General features: G+C 44.4%; 1 protein-coding gene across 2 annotated transcripts in view; it reads left to right on the top strand.

Moving 5' to 3' along the window:
* Positions 1-567: 567 nt before the first annotated feature.
* PLPP4 (phospholipid phosphatase 4) overlaps positions 568-22,702 on the top strand; it is a 118,954-nt gene continuing 96,819 nt past the window's right edge. The window contains exons 1-2 of one of the 2 annotated variants that reach the window (XM_007469565.1): positions 568-571; positions 2,886-2,975. In XM_007469565.1, the coding sequence (XP_007469627.1) occupies positions 2,920-2,975 (56 nt within the window). In that variant the 5' untranslated portion in view covers positions 568-571; positions 2,886-2,919. Of the gene's footprint in view, positions 572-2,569; positions 2,976-22,702 lie in introns of those variants that run through there. The other variant, XM_007469564.1, reaches the window with a different exon arrangement.

The following is a 22,702-nucleotide window of genomic DNA, read 5'->3' as shown; positions in this document are numbered from 1 at the left end:
GAGATTTCAACAGAGCTGTCTGAAGAGGGTACAAGCTCCCTCAAGGGTGAATTCTTTATCAGTGGCAGGATTTCCAATACGCACAGGATGACCACGCTGTGGGGAGAGCACAGAATCGGTTCAGGCATCAGATGGGGAGTTGAACTGGGCAGCTCTTTAGATCTGTGTTTCAAAGTCACTTCTTCATGATGGCAGCAGTGAGGTCACATGCCCTTTCAAACTCCTTCCCTAGGCATCTCTAATACAAGCAAGAAAGGATCAAGAAAGTGTTGCACAAAGATTCTAATTCTGTGATCTTTTTTTTTTTTAAAGAATCAATTTTATTTATTTACTTTTGGTTGTGTTGGGTCTTCGTTGCTGCACGCGGCTTTCTCTAGTTGCGTCGAGCAGGGGCTACTCTTCGCTGCAGTGCGCCGACCTCTCATTGTGGTGGCTTCTCTTGTTGCGGAGCACGGGCCCTAGGTGCACGGGCTTCAGTAATTGTGGCATGTGGTCTCAGTAGTTGTGGCTCGTGGGCTGTAGAGTGCAGGCTTAGCAGCCGTGGCACACGGGCTTAGTTGCTCCGCAGCATGTGGGATCCTCCCAGACCAGGGCTCGAACCCGTGTCCCCTGCATTGGCAGGTGGATTCCCAACCACTGCACCACCAGGGAAGTCCCTAATTCTGTGATCTTGATAACAGTTCCTGGTGGGCAGGACCAACACAATTAGGTCTCCACCATGAATTTAACCTTGGTCCACCCTTCAGCTCTGCCACGAGGTCAATCCACTCTGCCCTCCAAACCCCTTCCACCTTCTGCCCCCTTCACTTACTCGTGCTTTGGCCCTCACTTGGAATTTCCTTTGCTTTTTAAGAACCAACTCTCCTTGACAAGGCTTTGTGCTCTGGCCACCCTAGACCAAAGAAATGACTCCAACCCTGATCTCTGAGTGATCCAGTTTTCTGAAGCACTCCTTTGGGACTGATTGGTACTGCTTTGCATAGTTCCTTAATGTTTCTTCATGGTTTCTTGTCTGCCTATCTCCGTGAGGGCAGATTTGGATTATGAATCCTAACACCGAACACATGGCTTTGCAGAGGCTGTGCTCAGTTGATGCTTAGGTAAGTGATGTGTTAATACCATGGGCTCTTGTTAGTAATCTGGAATCTGGCCACCTGACAGTCTCGGATCTGGGTCATTAGAGTTCACTGAGTTACTATGGGCTCTCCTATACCACAACCCAGTCCAGTTGTGCCCAGGGTAGTTGTAGGGCCCAAGGCACAGAGGAGACAGACCCACACCTCCTTCCTCCAAGTCCTTCCTACTCTATCCACATCTGACACCCCACGTGACTGATTTATATAGTCCATTCATTCATTCATTCATTCATTCACCGAATACTACCAAGCACAGTGTGCCAGGCATTGTGTATACAGCGACAAGCTAACTAGATACAGTTCCTGCCTCTGGGGCTTCCGGGATGGAGTCCCTTCCACACAGAGCCAGGATTGTTCCTCATCTGTCTGCATCTCTTTCCTAGATCCCGAGATGTCTTGGCTCAGGAATCTTGGATCCATCACATGTCCCTTTGGAGGTAGGGTCTCTTTGCCCTTCGCTGATGCCTAAGGCCTCCTCCTAAGGTCTTCTTTCTTCCTACTCTCCCTCTTGTCCGAGGCTGAGCTATGGGTCCTCATTCCCAGGAACCACATTCGAATCCATTTTCCCAGCTCACAAAACCCAGAAGAGATCTGGGCTCCCCAGAGACAACCTAATGGTTATGCTTAATATGAGTTTTGCATCTTGAATGTCCATTTGGTTTAAATTAATAAAGACAAGTGCAAATTCTGAGAAATATACACAGTCCTGACAGGTGATGGGAAAGCAAGGCCTAACCCTCGCTGGGCTCTGGCTTGAGGCCCTAACCCTCAGGTCACCAGTGAGGATCTGGCCTTTGACTCTGAACCCTGAGGATGAGGCTTCTGGTCCTCCCTGCAGCCCCTGCTGCCTCAGGTGCTGATGACAGTGCTGTGTCAGCGATGAGCGACACTGACGGCTGGGGTAGGGACTGTGCCAGTCTCTTTTTTCACATTTCACAGCGCGGTCCAAAGCTGCTGGGGGCTGCGCGGGAGGGATCCCCTGGCCTGGCGCTGGCGGCATGGTGAGGAGTCAGGCTTGCCTTTGCTCAGTCTGTGCCAGGACCCTGGAGTCTGGCTGGCTCTTCCGGAGGGCAAAGCGAAGCCTGCGAGTAATCTCCGGGGAACTTCCTAGAAAAAAAGAAATGATTCCAGGTTAGAAAGATGTAGGAAGGGCAGAAAACGGATGGGAGGGAGCGCCGGCGGGCACGAACAGTGAGTGCCAGGGCTGTCTGGAGCCGGAGAAAATTCCCAAAGCGCTCTCCTACTACCTGCCCACGTGCGTGCGTGTGCCGGGGAGCGAGAGACCCGAGAGCGAGAGTCGGAGGCCGAGCGAGGAGACGCAGAGGGGCCGCAGGCAGAGCCCAGGGAGCGCGCTGCCCGGGCGCCGAGCCCAGGGGCCGCCCACTGGCGGGGAGCGCGCAGGGGAGGCGGCGGCGGCGGCGGCCGGGCTTCCCCGGGCTTCCCCTCGCCTGGCCGCGAGCGCACGGCGAGGGCTCAGGACGCGGAGGCGGTGCCCGGCGCAGGGGAGCGGGGAGTCCCCGAGGCGTCCTCCGCTCGGGGCCGGGAGCGTCGGGAGCGGCCAGCGCGTCGTCCCTGAGCCCCGGAGCCTCAGGCAGGAGGTTTGGGCTGAGCCCTCCCCGCCGCCCGCCCCTCCGGGCGCCCGCCCCCCGCCCCCGCCCCCGCCCGCGGCCTGGAGCGCGCCTCTCTCGGCGCCCGGGGTCTGGAGAGCCGGCGCCGGCCGAGCTGCGGGGGAGCCGCGGATAGCACCAGCCGCAGCCGCCGCGGGAGCTGCTCCGGCCGCACCATGCGAGAACTGGCCATCGAGATCGGGGTCCGAGCCCTGCTTTTCGGGGTCTTCGTGTAAGTAGTGGCGCGCCGCGGGCGGGGACGCCCGGACTCGGGGATCCACGGACCGAGCGTCTCGGCGCCCCAAGTTTGTTTGCGTCCCGCCGGGGCCAGGATTCGAGGGCCCCTCTCCGCGCTAGGGATGTGTCCTAGGGGACCAAGAGAGAGACCCTCCCGGTCTCCCTCCTGGGACTCTGGGCGTGAAGGGACCCGCGTGCGCGAGGCTGAGACCTGTTCTCGTCACCCGCATCGCGCCGGGAAGCGGCTCCGGCCGCCGCCCGGGTCCCCTCGCCTGCGCCTTTCACCGGCTCCGCACCACCTGCTGGGGGATTCTGGCTGCTTCCCTGGACGCAAACGCGACCCTCGTTGGCGTCCTCGGGAAGTTTCTCCTTGTGTGTGATCTTCCGAGCCCGACGTTTGCAGCCTTCGCTCCTAGCCGCATCGCTCATTGCCCGCCGCGTGCGCGTCCCTGGCTTTGGCGCCGCGGGTCCGGGTGAGCGTTTTCCCTGGAGGCGTTTGCGGTAGTTCTCCCGCTGGAAAACTGTTGCTGCGGAGGCTCGGAAGTCCGGGGCCGCAGCCCAGGGGTGCGGGCTTCATACGCCCGGAGCTCTGTGCCGAGTCCGTATCCGCTTAGGGCAGCAGCGGAACGCCCGGTGGGGCCCTGAGCAGCGGGTGCCCGGAAAGAGCGGTCTCGGAGGGGGCGCTGGCGCAGGTTCTCTCAGAGACGTCTGAGCCCCAGTGCGCCCCGGGGACCCGCCGCCCGCCTCCCGGCCCCTGTCGTGTCGCTGCCTTTCAGATCCAAGCCCAGAACACCAGCTCAGACCCACTTCACAGCCTCCTGTCATCTCCTGTCACCTAGGCACCCGCATCTACACTTGTCCCTCCATTAGGGGGTCAGGTTCTCTGTCCTCCTGTGTCCATGGCTGTTTTCAGACACATTTTGCATATTTAAGTTGCATGAACTTTCTGGATTTGATTTTTTTTTTAAAGCCCACTGAGCTATTCCAAACAGGAGGCCCCTCTCTGGGTTTCTGCCCCGAATACGGAGTCATTGGTGGCAGGTGGGAGGCTGTGAGATGCCTTCTATTCCGTGCAGCCCAGGGTATACACATACAAAGAAATGCCCTTTCTTGCATGTTTTTCTTTACGAGGGGCGAAATTCATCTAGAGTGTTTATTCACACTGCCAGAACAAGCCGTGAGCTCCCCCAGATGCAGAAAAGACCCCTCTCCTAGCTTCTGACTAAACACTAGTGTTACTCAGTGGGAAGAAGGAAGGAGAACTTCGCGTGTGTCCTGATGCACTTGGGAAAACAGAAAACACTTTTTCCTCCTCTTCATCTATTTTTCCATCTTTGGAGTATACATTAAAACTAGTACTTGCCTTGTGGTCAGTTGGGGACAATTTCCAATTGGCAGATAGGCTAAGCCCCATTAAATTATTGTGTGATAGAAATGATAAAATAGTGTTCAGTGCACAGTAGAATTTACCATTCGTTGGGTGAATGTTTGTGTGAGTAACACTGAATTAAAGTGAGGCAGGCTCTTTTGATTGCCGCTGGGAGTTGTCAGATTAAAAAAAGGGTCCAATAATATGTAAATATTTGTATTATTTTCAGGTATCCCTTCAAACATCCCCCCAGACATTTACGAGATGTTTACAAATATATAATGAATGGTCTATGCAGTGGATTTGGGAATTTTTGATAATTGTCATTTTATGTGCTTCTTGCTTCCTCTAAGGATGTTCTGTAAAAACCAGGCAGTTTATATTCTTTTCTCCAAACTTCCCCTTTTTATGAATTACTTACTGGGGGATCTGCTGTCACCCAAAGGGATACTCTTGGGCACTGATGGCATTTTTGGATGATCCCCTGGTTTCATATCAAATTGGAAATATTAACAGTGAGTCCAGCTGTGGCTCTTTTACCTGCAAAGACCAGCTTTGGTATCTGTGCAAGACTGCCTGGGAACCTTGGAAGCTCAGATGCTGTTATCATCAGGCAGATAACGACTTCCGGAAGAACCGGTTTGGAGCACACAGATACAGATGACCCTTTGTTTTCTCAAATAAGCTTCTGGCGAGATGACAGAGGCTGACTTTCGGGGGGAGTTTTATTCTTCCTTTTGCCGGCGCTGGTCTGATGGCAAGCTTCAGTGGCTTGAACTCCCCTCTGCTTATGAAGGTGGTGGTCTCAGTAGCAGAGCTTCACTCCAGTAGGCTTAGAAAGTCCCTCTGGGCAAGCCGAATCCAGTTGCTCTGCTGTGGGGTCCAACTTAGCTGATGCTATCTGGTTCTGCTTGGTATAGCTACTTTATTTCTCAGGATAAGAGAATAATCTTTGGGGGGGCGGGTACCTTACGTCTTTGCAAACTTGTGCCTCTGGGGGAACATCATCTGTGGATGATCAGATTTGCTCTGCATAAGAGTAGACTCCCTCCACCCAGTGCCCACGTGCTCCCAGAGATTTGAGGTTAGTGCTAATGCATTGCGTTTTTGGATCCATAGGTAGTAAGGATATCTGCTTTCCCTTGTTCTCTTAGGGAACTGGTTCTCTGTCTGTAGATGAGGCTTAGTGCTGAGGTTTGATGATTCAGGATTCCAAGAGGAGGCTTTCCATGGGGCACTCTCCATAGAGCACCCGAGAAGTACTTGGTCCTGGCTGAGAAGCTCAAACCACGGAGAAGAAAATTAGTAACGAGTAATGAAAATTAGGGCTGGCACATAAAGTTTAACCTAAAAGGAAATAAATTGGTTTGAGGAATCAGTGTTTAGGATAAATCAAATTATGATGTGTAGCTTTGAGGCTGAATTTAGTGCTGGGAGGCTTGTGGGCCTAGAGGTCCAGTGCTGGCTTTAGCAGGTGCAGAAACACTCAGAGAACCCCTGCTGGCGTCTTGGGTGGCAGCAGGACGGAAGGAGCCCGTGGGTGCGCCTTCTCTCTGCCTTTCCCGCAGTCCCTAAGTAAGAGCAAAGGGGCCTCTAGGCAGGACCTGGGGTCTTCAATCTCTCCCTCTGTGCCTCCATCCCTCCCTCCTTCTCTCTCTCCCTCCCTGTGGTTCCCGGAGGCTCCCTGTCTGGCATGTCCTTCCAGGAGCTGGGGGTCTGCTTAGGATGCCAGGCTGCTCAGGGAACAGTGTTTGCCTCACCTCAGATCCACCCAGCATCCTTCTTTGAGCTCTTCCTATGCAGGAGGCCTGTGCGGGTGCTGGGGATGGTTGGAGACTGAAGGCCGGGCGCCTCCAAGGAGCTCGAAGCCTGGCAGAGCAAGCACACCAGGCACCACTATCTGTTATCCCCCTGCCTCCCCATCCAGTCGGCAGATGCATATTTGGCCTCTTCTAGGTGCCTGCAGTTGTAGTAATTTTCTTTCTCTATCATTAGTAAACTTTAGTATGTGTAATTCCAAACAGACACAAGGAAACTTGGCACTTTAGCCGGTTCAGGTGACTTGCTCCAGGGCCTTGGTTGTCAAGAGGATTTTTGGAATATCGGCAGTAGCTAACAGATCTTTCTTCATACCCCTAAGAGTCCAGTTTAAGACTCTAGGTGGGGGATGGTTATGGTAGTTGGAGCAGAGTGCTCAGTTTTACTTGGAGGAATTAATTAGTCCTAGGAGGAATGACAAGGAGAGACAGTTGCCAGGGAAGGTTGCTTAGAGCTGACCTCTCTCACCTGAGTCTTGAGCAGTGCATGGTAGGTGCAGAGCGCCTGGGCCCAAGGACATTCCTGCAGAGAGTGTCCTGGAGCAGAAGCCTGGAGGCACATTTTGGGTGGGATCAGGTCACCACGTGTGGCTTTAGCACAACATGTGGGTGGTAAGAGGGGCAGGAAGTGATCCTGGGACAAGAACGTGGATGGTCTCAGTGCCCTGTCAGGAAGCGTGGACGTTCCCTTGTAGGCACTCACTGGGGAGCCCTGGGAAGTTTGAAACAAAAAAGCACCGTGATCAGATACATGCCCAGTGGGGGGAAACGGCAGTTCCCTTGGGCACCTAGGCCCTGTATCCTTCTGGGAGTGACGGTGCACAGCTCTGCCGCCGCCGCTGGGCCCCTCTGTGCTCTCCGGGAGCCCACGGTTTATTCCGCCTTCCGTGCAGGTTACACGTCTAGAGTCTGCATGTCTGTCTTCTTTGCTTTCCGCATTCTCCCACCTGGGCCTTGGGTGGTTGGCACCTCAGGAGAGCTCTCCAGAGGGCACTCAGTTTCCGATGATTGTGTTTATAGACCTCTGAGTGTTTTGCATCTATCCAGAGCAAGGCTTCCTGAAGGGCAGTCTGCTGACCACCTGCACCTGGATTACCTGGGGCTCAGTTCAGACTTACCTGGATCAACCTATGGAGTGGAGCCCCGGGAATCTGCATTTTCAACAGGTGAGCCTTCTCTCCACCACATTTGGGAACTGCTGATGTGTGGTTTACAGTAGCTTGAGACCCTCTTGTGGTCAAGGGTTGCCTCTAGTTCTTTTCTCCTTTCTGGCTTTCTTCTAGACTAACGTTCCCAAACCCCTGCCTTTAGGTGGGACCATAGGGAACATGGGAAGAGTGACAGGTGTCACCTCCAGGTTGAGGCATCATCATTCCCGTTTAGTGGCCTGTAATTGTCCTTCTCTGTTGATGGCGAGCATGGAGCTCTGTGTTGAGATGGCAGAGCTGCCAGATGCCAACAGCAGGACAGCTGCTATTGGAGGTGAGCTCTGTGGAACAGAAGGAAACTTTTTGCATTTGGGGACTGATTAGCTCCAGTAGCAAACGTCTATTCTGTTGTTTCTAACTAATACACCTGTAATAATTTTGCTCCCTCTCTAGAAAGAGAGAGTTGTTTGAGGCAAAGTGTCAATGTTAGACCTTGGGCTTTGGAGCTGGAAGGTCTGGGTTTGGATTTTGGCTCTGCCACTAACTAGCAAGTTGCCTAAAATCTCTGAACCTCAGTTTTTTTCATGGGGGAAGTGGGAATAGTTCCTACTTCATTGGGTTTTATTAAATAAGGTGCTGTGAGTGCCTACAGTACATATACCAACAACTAGTTGTCTTCTTCCCACTCTTGTGAATTCCTGTTACTTACATGTAGTGTCTAAGGATGGCAGTGTAGCGTAGTGGTCACAGTCATGGCCTCTGGCACTGGGTTACCGGGGCTCGAATCCTGGTTTTGCCACTTAGCTGTGTGAGCCTTTTAGCAAAGTATTTATCCTGCTTCAGTCTGTGCTTCTCCATCTGTTCAACAGGAGTATTAACTGCATTCATGGATGTAAGCCTTGCAAGTATTAAACGAGAGAGTCTCAACAAATGGTAATGTGATTCTTATTATCCTTTTATTCAGATGAAACCATAATATACACTAAAGAGAAATGCCATAGGTAGCTAATGATGCTCTTATTACAAATGATTTACTACAGGATTTCTATAAAATAATAGACTCCTTTAAATATATTTCAGATGATTCCTTTTAGCCCCCCAAAGTGAGGTATGTAACTTCCCATGAGTTCATTCAGTGAGCTGTACCCCCATTTCTCAGCGTGGGCTGCTGTCTGTCTGATGGAAGGTGGCAGGGGGTATCTCAGCCCTGTAGCTTCTCAATGGTGACAATTGCTGGCCTTTTACAGCAGTGATTCTAGGACATTGAGTCAGAAGTGTTATCAGCCTAACAGCGTTTGATAATGTGTAAGGAAAATGCTGTGTTCCCATCATTTACTTCTGAGTCTGTGTTCATATCATTTACTTCTCAGTCTGTGTTCATCATACAGAGTTCTGCTAGAAGCCCGGTGCAGACAGTTCTCCCATCAGACACCCCCTCCACCCCCAGCTGGTGCATGCTGGACCAAGTATGCCCAGCACTTCTCCCCTGCCCGGGAAGGCGTCTGCTTTGTTATCTGATAAATGGAGCATCCTTCTGTTTGAAATACTATTTGCCACTGTAAAATGAGTCAGCTGTACCCAGAATTCTGAGAATCGTTGATGTTTTTCCACAGGGAGATAAATGCTTATAACACCATAAAGGGAGATCATTAGTTTCATAGCTTCTGGATAATGTTATCTCAATTAGTTATAAAGGTTATGCCTTTTATGACCCACACAAGGCTTGGGAAAGCTCCGTACCTCTATTTTTCTGTGATTGTGTGTTTAAATATGAAAATCATCTTAGTAATATTGCTTCTTTAAAACATATAATCTTAGTGTTCTGTGGATGAATTAGAAACACTGGTTCACAGTGAGGAAGTGAATTCGTACAGGACTTGGAGATGCCCGGGATGGGTGAGCAGGAAGCCAGGAGGGGCTGGGTCTGTGGAGCCCGGGGACAGCTTTATCACAGTCTTTTAATATGTGACTGTGAAAAATTGTCCCGCCAAGGTGAGGCACAAGTTGTTACTATGTCTTCAGCAAAAACAAAGGAGCAAGAAACAGGGTCAGAAGCTGCAGGAGCATCTAGGTTGGTTTTCAGAGAGGGTGCAGTCTGCTAATCAATGCTAGATATTTCTTTCTCCTTTTCCAGAGGGTTTTTAAAATGTGTTTTTATTGAAATATTAGTTTGAAACATATAAAATTGCTGATATTTGACTGTTTTGACCTACAGAAATGGGAATTTCATTTTAGTCCAACCTAAAATTAATATACACAAAGAAAAGTGTATGATTCATCATTGTACAGCTGCCCAGAATACCTTCCACCCTCTGAGCCCCCTTCTGCCACCCTGAGGGTCTCCATGACTCTGACTTCTAACAGCATTTTTGAACTCCGTGTAGATGGCATCATGCAGTGTGTACTTTTTTCTGTGGCTTTTTTGGCTTTTGTGCCCGGCTTCTTTTGAGACTCATCCATGTCGTGCATAGCTGCAGTTTGTTAATTTTCTTTGCCGTAGAGCATGTCATTGCATGATGGTACCTCTTCATTTACTCATTTTATGGGTATCATTTATGGATATTTGGGTTATTTATGGTTTTGGCTGTTAAGCATAATGCTGCTTTTGTTTTTAATAAATATATTTGTAATTCCTGTGGCGTATGTCCTGAGGAGTGGAAATGCTAGGTTACTCATCTGAGGTTTTTAAGGAGGATTTGGCTTCTTTTTGTCTGTCTCGGATTCTGAAAGAGAGCTGCAGTCTGTATGCTGCTTTAGTCTCCATTCGTTGGTCAGTTACTTTGTGTAAAGTGTGTGGTGGCCCTGGTGAATGATGTGAGGATGCCTAGAACTGGGTCCCTACTCTGCAGCAGGGTGGGCAGCATGGCACCAAAGTCAGCTCATGGGCTTTGGAGTTAAATCCTGACTGCTGATGATAAAGATGTGCCTCGGCTTCCTCATCTGTAAAGTGGGGACAAGATATCTGCCCAGGAGGCTTAAAGATGAAGGTATGTAACATGTGACACATGGTAGTTATTTAAGCCAATCTCCTTTTCTTCCTCCGTCTCTCTTCCTTCCTAGGGGGAGGCTGAGATACAGGTCAATAAAAGATATCTAATGTCACAATGTAATGATAATAATGAGTGTAGCTTTCAGTGCCACAGCAGTGATGTACCTGGAACTGGGATTTAGGAAGTTTGGGGAAAGTGTTCTGAATAATTGTCCAAGAAGCCGTTGAGAAAGAGAAGTGGTTGATATGTGTGTATGTGTAGGTATCCTTTAATAGACCTGTTTCTCCAACTTGGTTAAAGGAAACAAGTTTCAGCACTAACAGTGTGCCAGCTTTGTACTAGGCACTTGTCACACCCTAGATGACTTAATCTTTGCAGACCCCACCCCAAGAAGTGATACTGTTGTCCTAATTTCCAGAGTTTAGACTTAATGCTTCTCAAATACAGAGAACTCTTACCAATCAGTATGAAAAGAAAAGAGCTTTTCCAAAAAAATAAAATAAAATAAGGACAGCGGACAGAACAGGGAACTAACAAAAATACAAATAACCAATCTTGTTTAAATCTTCGATTTCCATAGAAGTGCAAAATATGCATCTAAAAACAATAAAATATATTGCATATAGATTAGCACGAGCTTTTTATGGGCTACAATGAACAAATGCAGCCACCGAAAGTAGTTTTGTAGATAATGTAGATAACTATTTGTTAGCTTGGAGGATATCCATAAACTGTTAAGTGATAAAAAGCAGGTTACGTAAGTATGCATAAAGCTACTGTAATGTGGTAATTAATAAAATCAATTTGTATCTGTGTCTGTAAGAAAATAGCTATAAAGATAAACAACAAAATCTTAATGGTGGTTATTTCAGGTTGATGGGATTATATAATATTTTCTTTTTTCTTTATACCATTTGTTGTGTAATTATTTTACAGTAAACATTTATTACTTTCACACATAATTAGAAAAATTGATTTAGATTTTTCCTGTTATGGGGAAGAAAAGAAGCTAATGAAATATCCTAGATAGGATACTGGATGATTGTTTTGTGATTGTTTTAGAAATATCTGAAGTGGGAATGTGTCAAAAGTTAACCCTCCTATATTTCATATCAACTAAAATATTTGAAGGAAAATCAGAAGGTAAGAATTAACACGCAGGATGTGCAAGGTGAAACGGATATGATCAGATGCTGCAGGTGGAATTGTAAAAGGACATAACCGTTTTGAAGAGCAATATTGCAATGCATAGACAGTCATAAAGTTATTCCTGTCCTTTGACTTAGAACTCTTAAAAAATATGTTGAAACACTGATGTAAAAAGTGCAAAATCCTAAATCCTCATGTATAAAGATGTTCATTACTGTGTTTCATACAAAGCAAAGTAAATATATTTGTCAAATAAAAATAAATTAAAACTCAAGTAGTCAACATTTGAAGAATGGTTTCATAAATTATGGACACAAAGAAATACTATATAGCTATTAAAATCATCATTTTGAAAATCAGGGTAAAATTTTATGATGTAACAGTTAAAGAAAGCACTATAAAGAATATATCATATTTCCAGACTATTGGAAATATATCTGATTTGGGCAAATATTAGAAAGGATTACACAAAAGTAAATGTGATGGGAATGAATGTGTTTCTCCTCACTTGAACATTATTTTAAGATGATAAAATAGTTTTAAAAATTAAAACAGTACAGAAAGTGTAAGTTTTCCTGAACTCCGTCACTTATCTCTGCCAATTCCATTCCCTTCACTTTTTAAAGTTAAACTTTTAAACACATATTTATATATTTTAAAAACTGAGAACACATTTTATCTATAGTAATTTTTTTTTTTTTTAACTTAATGTATTGATATCTTGGAGATATTTTCTATCTCTATAGATCTACTTGTTCTTTTTGCTGGCTGTGTGGTGTTCAACTGATTAACCTATACAAGGAGTTATAGGGTGTTTTCATCTTTTGTTATGACAAACAGCATGGCAGTTGTGCATATATTGTAATGTACCTGTTAAAGTACTATTGTCATAAACTTGTGCAAATGAAATTTCTGAGTCAAAGGCCACATGTATTTTGAATTTTGACGGGTACTGCCACATTGCCACCCAAACTGTTGGTTTACATTCTACCAATAGTTCAAAGGTGTCTGTTTTTTGACATTCTTGCCGATGTTGGATATTATTAATGTTTTATATTTATACCGTGGGAGAGAATATGACATTTATATCTTTTCACTCATGTGTATTGGAAATTTATATTTTTTTAGGTGAAATATCTTGTATTTCCCTTTATCCATATGCTTTTATCGGATCTTCAAATTTATCTTTTTACTGATGTGTAGCAGCGCTTTATTCCTTAGAGTTATTGACCTTTTATTTCATAAGTTGCAAACACTTTTCCTCTGTGGTTGACTTTTAAGTTTCTTTGCAGTTTCTCTTGTTGTGCACATTTTAATGATGTAGTTAAATATATCAGTCTTTTCCTTTATGGTTTCAGAGTTTTTCTTCTATTTGGAAAGTCCTTTCTCATCTAAAACAGAAACATTCTTCTGTTTTGCTTAGTATACTTTTATTCTTTCATTTTAATTCTTTAATGTATGAGAATTTTTAAAAATTTATGGAGTGAGGTAGAGAATTTAACTTTTTTCTTGCATGTGGTTTGTCAGTCATGAAACAGACATTGTTTTCTCAGTGACATCTTAATCACATTACAAGCTTCCGTATATCCATGGATTGCAAGTGAATTCTATTCTGATTATCTGTTTGCCTGGTTGCTCAATATAACATTTTAATTATTGTAGTTTTATAGTTTATTGAGATATCTGAGGGGAAACGGCCCCTTCTCCCTGAGAAGGGACATAGGATGGTGGTTTAGACTACAGGATCCAAAGCCAGGATGCCTGAGTTCAAAGCACTAATCTGCTATTTACTAGTTATGTGAACTTGGGCAGGTTGCTTTATCTCTCTGTGCTTCAGTTCCCTCGTCTTAAATATGGGGGTAATTATAGTGCTAAAATAGTTTCATTGAATTGAGATCAGAGGCTGTGGCTTGCGTGATTCCTATGTTTTATAATTTGTTATGATTTTCTGTATGGCCACATACATAGTTAAATCTACATAAGTGTAAATTTTTGTAAATTTATATAGTTTGAACATAATGAATAGTTTCTGTATGGTGGGTACAAAACTCTAAATATATTAAAGCAAGTTAGCTGTGATATTCAAATCCTCACTCTTTTAAATTTGTTCTTTTTAATGTGAAGATACGCTCCCTCTGTCAAACTGGGGTAATTAAAGCTTTCACATTTTTTGAGATAACTAATATCTCATCGTATTGCTGCCAACATATTCTCTGTTTTCTTTAAGTGGTGCTTCATTTCTGTGTTTTTTCCCCTTTTGTTTCTTGCTTTAGCTGAATAGCTTAAGTTTTCCTTGCTACCTCCCATTTTTTCCTTTAGTGATTTGGAAGTCAAATTGCTACGTCTGCACTTCTAGTTAGTGTTCTTAAATTTTCTTTCCTTCTGATGAAGTGAACGTTTTATTATTATGAAGTTTCTATCTTTGTGTTAATATTCCTTATCTTAAAGTCTGCTTTATCTGATATTAATATGTAGCTACATTATCTTTCTTGAGATTAATGTCTGCACAGAATGTATTTTTCAGTCCTTTTACTTTCAACCTATCGGTATTTTTATGTTTAACGTATGACACTTGTGAACAGCTTTTAGTTGTACCTTTTAGTTTTATCCAGTCCGGCCAGTCTCTGCCATTTAATGGGAGTCATTAAGTCATTTACAGTTAATGCAGTTGATATGGTGGGGTTTAAGCCTACCACCTTGCCATTTGATTTTTATTTGTTCCATCTGTTCTTGTTCTTCTTTTTCTTTCTTCTTTTAGGCTAATCAAACACTTGCTGCTACAGTAAATCCCCTACATACGAACGAGTTCCATTCCAATAGCGCGTTCCTAAGTCCAGTTTGTTCGTAAGTCCAACAAAGTTAGCCTAGGTACCCAACTAACACAATCGGCTATATAATACTCTACTGTAATAGGTTTATAATACTTTTCACACAAATAATACATAAAAACAAACACAAAGAATTAAGAAAACATTTTTAATTTTGCAGTAGAGTACCTTGAAAAGTACAGTAGTACAGTACAACAGCTGGCACATAAGGGCTGGCATCGAGTGAACAGGCAAGAAGAGTTACTGACTGGAGGAGCGAGGGGAGATGGGAGATGGTAGAGCTGAAGGATGGTCAGCAATAGGAAACAGGGCAAAATCGAATGTCACTCACACCTGACGTTGGTGGAACACACATTCGCATCTTTGAAAGTTCGCAACTTGAAGGTTCATATGTAGAGGACTTATTGTATTCCACTTTATCTCCTTTATTGTATTTTAGTTTTACCTGTCTTAAAAATTTTTAGTAGGTTCTCTACACATTACCATATGCATTTTTTTTACTTGTCACCGTGAAGTCAATATTATACCATTTCACATACAATGTAAAAATCTTTCAAAAGCATTTTTTCCCCATGTCTTTGGTACATTGTCATAGATTTCACTTTTATGTATAAGTCCCATAAAACAGTTAAATTTCGTCTTTAGCAATCAATGTGCTTTAACAGAAATTAAATTTTTAAAATAGATTTACCTACATATCTACCATATCCAGTACTCTTTATTTCTTCTTTTCATATTTGGTTTTCCCTTTAGGATTATATCCCTTCAGCCTGGATAACTTCCTTTAGCATTTCTTGTAGGGTAGGTTTGCCAGGAATGAATTCTCTTGGTTTTGGTTTTGTTGGAATTGTCTTTATTTTGCCTTTACTTTTGAAATATTTTTGTTGGTTATAGAATTCTAGATAGACAGTTTTCTTTCAGTACTTCAGAGTTGGCTTTGAATTGTCTTGTGGATGTTATTATTTCTGATGAGAAGTCAGCTGCCCCTGTTTTTGTCACTTTCCTAAATGCCACATGTTTTTCCTGTTAGCTGATTTTAAGACTTTATTTTTGGTTTTCAGTAGTTTGGCTATGATGTGTCTAGGTTGGTCTCATTTGTATTTTTCCTGCTTGGGTTCATGGGGATTCTTGGAGCTATGGTTTGATGTCCTTCATCAATTAATTATTCTCAAAACATTGTTCTTCAAATATTTCTTTTGCCCCACTCTCTCTCTGTCCTCTCCTTCTGGTTCTTCCACTACACATGTATCAGACAATTTGATATTGTTCCACAGGTCTTGGATAATCTGTTCCATTTTTTAAAAAAATTTTTTCTTCCCTGTGACTTAGTTTAAGATAATATCTATTGACTTTTCTTCAAATTCACGAGCTCTTTATTCTGCTGCATCTATTTTTTTCTCTGGTAAGCCCATGTCATAAATGTTTTATTTCAAATGTTCATTTTTTTTCAGTTATATAGTTTCCCTTAGATTCTTTTTTTAGAGTTTTAGTTTCTTTGTGATGTTATCCGCCTGTCCACCTATTCTTTTCATCTTTCCCTAGAATTAAACATATTTATAGTAGAAAGTCCTTTTCTGCTATTTCCAGCATTAGGATGATCCATGGTTATTTTATTATCTTTTTTTCTGTTGATTACGGGTCACATTTTCCTGCTTCCTTGCTTGTGTAGTAATTTTTAATTGTATATTGGACACTGAATCACACATTGTGGAGATGCTTGATTGTTATTGTCCTCTAAAGAGTGTTGAGTTTTATTCTTGCATGCAGTTAATTTACTGTTGGGTCGCCTTAATCCTTGGAGCCTTGGTTCTAGGCTGTGTTTGCATAAGTCTATCTTGGTTTTGCCTTAGATCCTAGGGTGCATCCTTTAGTCCTAGGATGTGTTTCTTACTCCTATGGTTTGGCCCTTCTGGTTTCAGGAGAAAATGTATCTTGGGGAAACTTCAACTCCAAACTCTATCTCCTAGAACTGTCTAGCTGCTGAAGTCTCTCCTTCGCTCTTTAGACTGTGACTATTGCTTTCCATTGGGGTCCTTGTAGTCTCCTGCATGTTGCAATTTCTGAGTTTGCCAGTGATTTGAAGGAAATTTGTACATTCAATTTTGTGTACCCCTCTCTGTCTAAACTCCTTAACAGGGATGTATCTCATCTCTTGTATCATCCATTATTTTCTTCCCATATGCTTTATGCTTTATCTTTTCCTTATTTTTTTTTTTCATATTCTGCTTTGCTAATTGGCACCCCTTGAGGCTCTTCAGCCAAGCTCTGGATTTTATGTTTTTCATTCTTTTTAGGGAGGTTTTGAGAGGGAAGGAAGACAAAATGTACGGGTTCAATTAGCCATCTTGAACTAGATGTCTCTTTAAAAAACATTTTTCAAATTTTTCTTTGATACAATGTTTACATTTTTCTATTTAAAATTATATTAAAATCCATTGATTCTTTCACACATGAATATTTTTATGGTTTTCTGAGTCATCATGTAAGTGGCCTCTTCTTTGCCTATCTAAAATCCTATTTTCCAAGACTTGGCTCAGAATTTGCTTTTCTGTGATATCTTGTCTAAATATATTAGCTCTGACTAAATGTATATAATACTGATGATAGAGTTATATAGAAGTCCCACGTATATCTTTTTTTTCTCTTTGATGATGGAAATAGTTGGTTTTCTGGATGTATTGTGTTTTAATTCAGTCTTGTGGACCAGTGAAAATATCTTCAGTCATGTAATGAGAACATAGTAAATTAGATTTTAAAAATATTAATACCTTATTTATGAAAAACCACAAGAAACAAAGATACTTTGATTTTTTTTCCTGATGCAAAATATCCTTTTATTGTTTCCTAAAAATAGCAAACTTGGGGTTGTTTGGCTCCAGGGATGATGATGATGATGATGATGATGATGATGATGATAATGATAGCAGTAACTAATATTTATTGACCACTTAACTGTATGCCAGGCAGTGTGCTAAGGCAATTTCCTCTTTAAATCTTCAAATGATACTATGAGGTAGGAATTTTATAATTCTTCATATTTTTGGATGAGAAATCTAAGGCTTAGCGAGGTTAAAGAACTCACCCAGTGTCACGCTGTTAATAAGTGGGATGAGAGTGCTTTCAGTGAAACATTTAAATTGAGTGTTTAATGCAATGGAACCATTTACATCAGATTTGGGTAGAGAGGGGAAGAGAAGGGACTGGTGGTGAGGCTTTCTGGTAATTAAATGACCCTGACAACCTCAGTGAAGTTATGGACATGAAAGGGATTGACGTACACTGAGCAAATGGAGCTCTGACATTTTACCAGAAGGCACCACAGAGTGAATTATATTCTACCCGGTGTCTGACCTGGCAGAGTCTCTAGACCTTGTCTCATCTGTCTTCCCCTCCTTTGTTTTTTTTAAACAGAGGGCGTTAATCAGGCCCTCCCTGTTCAGCGGCAGAGGTGAACCTAGAACCACAGTCTCTTGACTCCTGGCCCCAGGGACTGCTCAGCGTGTGACTTCCTCTGTTCCTAAGGAGGCACAGGTCCTGCGCATTTAGGATCGTCTTTTCCCCATCCTGTCAGGATCATTTGAATGCAGCTGTTTCTCGACAGCCTCTGTGGGGCAGCTAGCAGGGGAGCTGCTTTTTTTTTTTTTTTTTTTTTTTTACATCAAAACACACTGTCGCTCAAAAGGAGCAACATCTTTGTCCGACATCTCCCCACCCCACCCCCGCTTCCAGTTATAAGATAAATAAATTCTGGGGATCTACTGTACAGCATGGTGGTTATAGTTAATGATACTGTACTATATACTTGAAAGTTGCTCAGAGAGTAGATCTTAAATGTTCTCTTCACAAAAAGGAAGTGGTGGTTATGTGACACGATGGAGGTGTTAATTGGCATTATTGCAGCAAGCATTTTGCAGTATATGCATTATCAAACCAGCACGTTGCACACCTTAAACATACACGATGTCAACTGTATCTCGATCAAGCTGGGAAAAAAAGTCCTGACAGCTCCCTCCCACGTATTTGTCACACTTCCACAGGACACGAGAGAGAGGTGTCCCCAGGCTGCAAGAACATGAGGTGACGAGCCAGCCATGCCTGAGGGTGGTGTCCGCTCCTCATGGCCAGCCTGTCCTGAGGCTTCCTGTGGACTTTGTTCTAAGTGTCAGGACAAGGGACGGAACCTAAAGTTCAGGGTTGAGTGTTTCTGGAGGTGTTTTCTCTACAAAGTCCAGCTTTAAAAACTGGGGGGGGGGGGGCACCACATGTTACACTCAGAATATCTGTACCTTGGGCAGAGTATCTGTAGAAGGTGACACGTAGCTTTCTTTGGTCCAGTTCCCTTGTCCTGGGAGCAGAAGTGGATGACATATAAGGGAGCCATTGCCCTCATTTAAGGTAGCGTTGAAATCCCCTCCATTCCGTCACTCCTGTAGCTTCAGAGGTACATTGACTGTGTCCCACTGTGCCAGGCCCTGGACACAGAGATGAAGAATGCCACATGCCTCACTAGCCCAGGTCATGTTGCCAGTGGACAGCAGAGCCCGTGGATATTGGGATACAGCCGGACCAGTCTTTCTGGCCTGGGGACCTGCCAGTGCAAGAGGACTTGCCAGGAGTTCGGGGGTGCAGTTGGGGTTGAGGGCTTGGGTGGAAGAATGGCAGTGCTCAGAGGGGGGTGACAAAGTAGAGTGGAAGACATCAGGGAACAGCTTTGCCGGCGGCCAGCCATGCCCTCCTCTCGGTAGACCTTGCCGCTGGCTCTTCAGCCCCAGGGCCTGCCCTTGGAACTGCTTTGCCATGAGAAATAACAGCTTCTTTCTTTTCGAGTGCTTACCCTGTGCCAGGTGACGTTCTTATGCTCTGTGGGCAGTTAGCTCATCGCATCTGCACAGCATGATGTGGGTGCTGCCATTTCTTCACTTTGCAGGGGTTGGGGGGTGAAATGCAGGGAGAGGAGTGATGTGTCCGCGGTCATTTGCGCGTATGTAGTGGAGGTGGAATTGGAGGCCAAGCCCGCCGGGCTCTGCTCTCTGTTCCCGTTGCTCTGCTGCTACAGCTGGGTGGGGGGTTACTTTGTCCCGAGTCGCCCACACAGTGGCCTTCTGCCCACCGTGCCTGGCGCGGATCTTGGTCACAACAAACCTGTAGTGCACGCGAGTCCAGGGTTGAGGATCCCAGGCTGCCGGATGTCCAGTGCTGCCTCCATCTTGGCTTGGGTCACTTTAACCTCTCCGTCTTCAGTTTACTGATCTGCAAAGTGGGGATAGAAATAGTACCTGCCAGAAGCTGACAGGGTATAGATACTCGCAGAGCGGTGCCGGGCACGCAGGGAGCACAACACAGATGTAAGCCGCTATCGTCGTATTCGCAGGTGCTCGTCTAGAAATGTCCCTTCCCTTCTTCTTGCCCCGTCTTCAGAGCAAAATGTCTTTCTGTGCTCTTCTGCAATGGCCCTCTTATCACCCTGACCTTATCTTGCCTGTGAGAGCCATTTGTTTATAAGAATTATGTGTCTCAGTTCAGTGTAGTCACTGTTTCTTTCTTGACCAAGTGGAACCTCTCCCCCGATGTCAGCAGGCATTGTTGGAAAACAGTGCCTGCCTTGGAATAGGCAATATAAAAAGCCTCGGGAACCTCGGAAGAAGCCTGATTAATTATCTGTGTACTTTATGCCTAAAGTGTGAATTGTGGTTTTCATTTTCTCAAGAATGTGAGCCGCCTGCTTTGAATTAATCAGGGAGAACAGTGTTTAAAAAAAAAAAAAAAAAAAATCCTTGCTGATGTTAAATTTGAATTGTGGATGCCAAACCATTAAAAAAATAGGACATTCACAAGTCTCAAATTTTTACCCCACAGAAGAAAAGGCATATGTGTAATGGAGAATTCAGGAGAACACTACCCTTGACCAAGTGATCTAACTTAACAACAAAGATAGCACAAACACACACATGCACCCTGATGTAAGATTCTAAGAACATATCATTGGCAAAGTATTCTTGCGAAAAATGTTGATTCTGAATCTAATTATGAAGAAAATATCAGACAAATACAAACTGAGACATTCTGCAAACCAAGTGGTCTGGACACATCAAAAATATAAGTGCCGGGGCACGAACCCGTGTCCCCTGCATCGGCAGGCGGACTCTCAACCACTGTGCCACCAGGGAAGCCCTAAGTTTAATTATTTCAAGTTTGAAACAAAGAAGGCAAAAGAACTCTGTGAAGACTGTGTTCAGGAAAGAAGTGCTCCCGTTGTCAGTTTATTTTGTTTGTTTCTAAGGTGTTTTGAAAATCGCTCTGGATTTTTCTGCTGGTTATGCTGGAAATCACAAGTCCTTGCTTACATCAGGAAATCAGAAAGCAGGGCTCACTCCGGATTGAGCCGGGTTCGATTTAACACTGAACGGAGTCAAGTCCTAAGTACAAATCAATGTCAGATATAGACAAGTCCAGGCGCAATTTCTCCGTGTGGCCTTGGGTTATGAAAGCATTTTCCCACTTGACTACAAGCTTCTCAAGAGGAGAACCCTTGATTTTTGTGTCCACCAGTCTCTCTCCCACCCCTGATATGTACCTGGCACAGAGTAGCTGCTCAGGAAATATTAATTGAGTGAATGACGTAACTGTGGTGAGGTGACTTCAGGTCACACTTTCACCTACTGGAGGAAAGAGCTCTTCCAGCTGGGACCCTCTGGGCCTGCATGCAGGAAGACAGAAGCCAAGGCTTGTCCTTTAGATGCACAGAGAAGCTCGGAAGAAAAGTTGCAGGAGAACATGTGTCACTAAATGGAAGACAACTTTTCATCCCCAGGAAGAAACACAATGAAGAAAAGGCCAGGAGCTGCATTGAGTCACCCTGTGGGTTTGCAGCTGTGTCAGCTCCCTGGGAAGCATGGCAAACCCCTCATTGGGCTCTGTCATTGGTCCTCTTGTAGGAGCAAGCAGGGAGGTGGCGAAGGTGGCAGTGGGGTAGTGTGGCCTTGTGTGCGTTTGACTAAATGTCCAGACACACACCAGGCTTTGCCAGGTCTCCACTGTGGCAACGCCCCACCCCCCCATCCAGGGCCCACGCCCACAGCTGTCTGCACAGCCTTCTCGTAAGGGGTCCTTAGTGGAGTCATGCCTATTTCCCCATGTGCAGACCCCACACTCAATTACGTCCCATCTCTTCTTGGGGGTTAGCTGCTTTGTGTGGTTGCATCACCTCCGAGCTGAGGTCTTCCAGGACCTCAGCTTTTAAACAACTTATGTTTGCTAGTCTTCTTTCTTTTTACTTTAAATAAATGATTATTTAAAATTATGAGACAAGTGTAGGCTCAGTGCAGGAAACTTAATAGAGAGAAAAAAACTGAAAGGAAATGGAATTATTTATGATCCTACAACCCAGAGAAAACCAGAGTTAACATTTTGGTTTGTATTCTTTTAGTCTTCTCCTGCTCCACCAACCCCCCACTCATGCCGTAAGACATAATGCTTTTTATGCACAAAAGGTATGCCTCGTCTGAAATAAAATTTTATAGGCTGCCTTTTTCACTTGACATTACACCCTCAACATCTTTCTATACCAATAAATATTCTTCCCCAACTTGCTTTTTTAATAGCTGTGAATGGTGACAATATGCTGCCCCAAAATTGGCATAAAGATTATTTTGGGAAGAGGGCAATTGAGAGGAGGCAGATGCAGGAAAGGCTCCCTGCCCTCCCCCATTTTTCCTAAAAGCAGTGCATTAACTTTCAAGGGTGTCCTTCCTCCCCTCTCTACCAGGAAAGACAGAGATTGGTCACTGGAGAGAGCACCAGAGGAGTCTACATAACAAACTGCACAGTTAGCCTTTATCTACCATTAGTTTCCATCTATGTATTGACTTTCCCACAGTTTGCTGCCCTTAGAAGCCTAAAACTTCTTTCATTTGTCCTGTCATTTTTTCACTAATTCATTGCTCTTTGTTGGGAATGCTCTATAAGCTGGAGTTCTAAGCCACTGCTTCGAGTTACTTATTTTTCCCTGGGTAGCCCCTGTGTATATATGAGGTATCCATGTTAATAAACTTCTGATTCTTTTTCTCTTGTTAATTTTTTTGTCTTTTGTTATAGGGGTCCCAGCCAAGAACTCAGAATGGTAGAGGGAAAATTGTTTTTTCTTCCCCTACATCTGCAACACAGTCCATTAAATTAGGCAAATAATCTAATACAATAAGTAGACTAGAGTTGGACATTAGTGGTCTGTCTCTGGTTTTTGGTTGATGTAGACAACCCTGTGTTGAACATCCTGGCTCATGCCTTGCCATGCACATCTCTGATTAGATTCTTAGGCTTAATTCCTGGATGAGGAATTTCCCTCTGCTTTCATCAGCTTGCCCTCCAGAAAGTTTGTACTAATTAACATTGCCCCTTGCCTGCTCTGCTGCGGTTCCTCTCCAT

This window comes from Lipotes vexillifer, unplaced genomic scaffold (genome assembly GCF_000442215.2).
Source record: "Lipotes vexillifer unplaced genomic scaffold, Lipotes_vexillifer_v1.1 scaffold240, whole genome shotgun sequence".
NCBI lineage: Eukaryota > Metazoa > Chordata > Mammalia > Artiodactyla > Lipotidae > Lipotes > Lipotes vexillifer.
The sequence above is the reverse complement of the archived record's forward strand: the minus strand, read 5'-3'. Positions and strand labels throughout refer to the sequence as shown.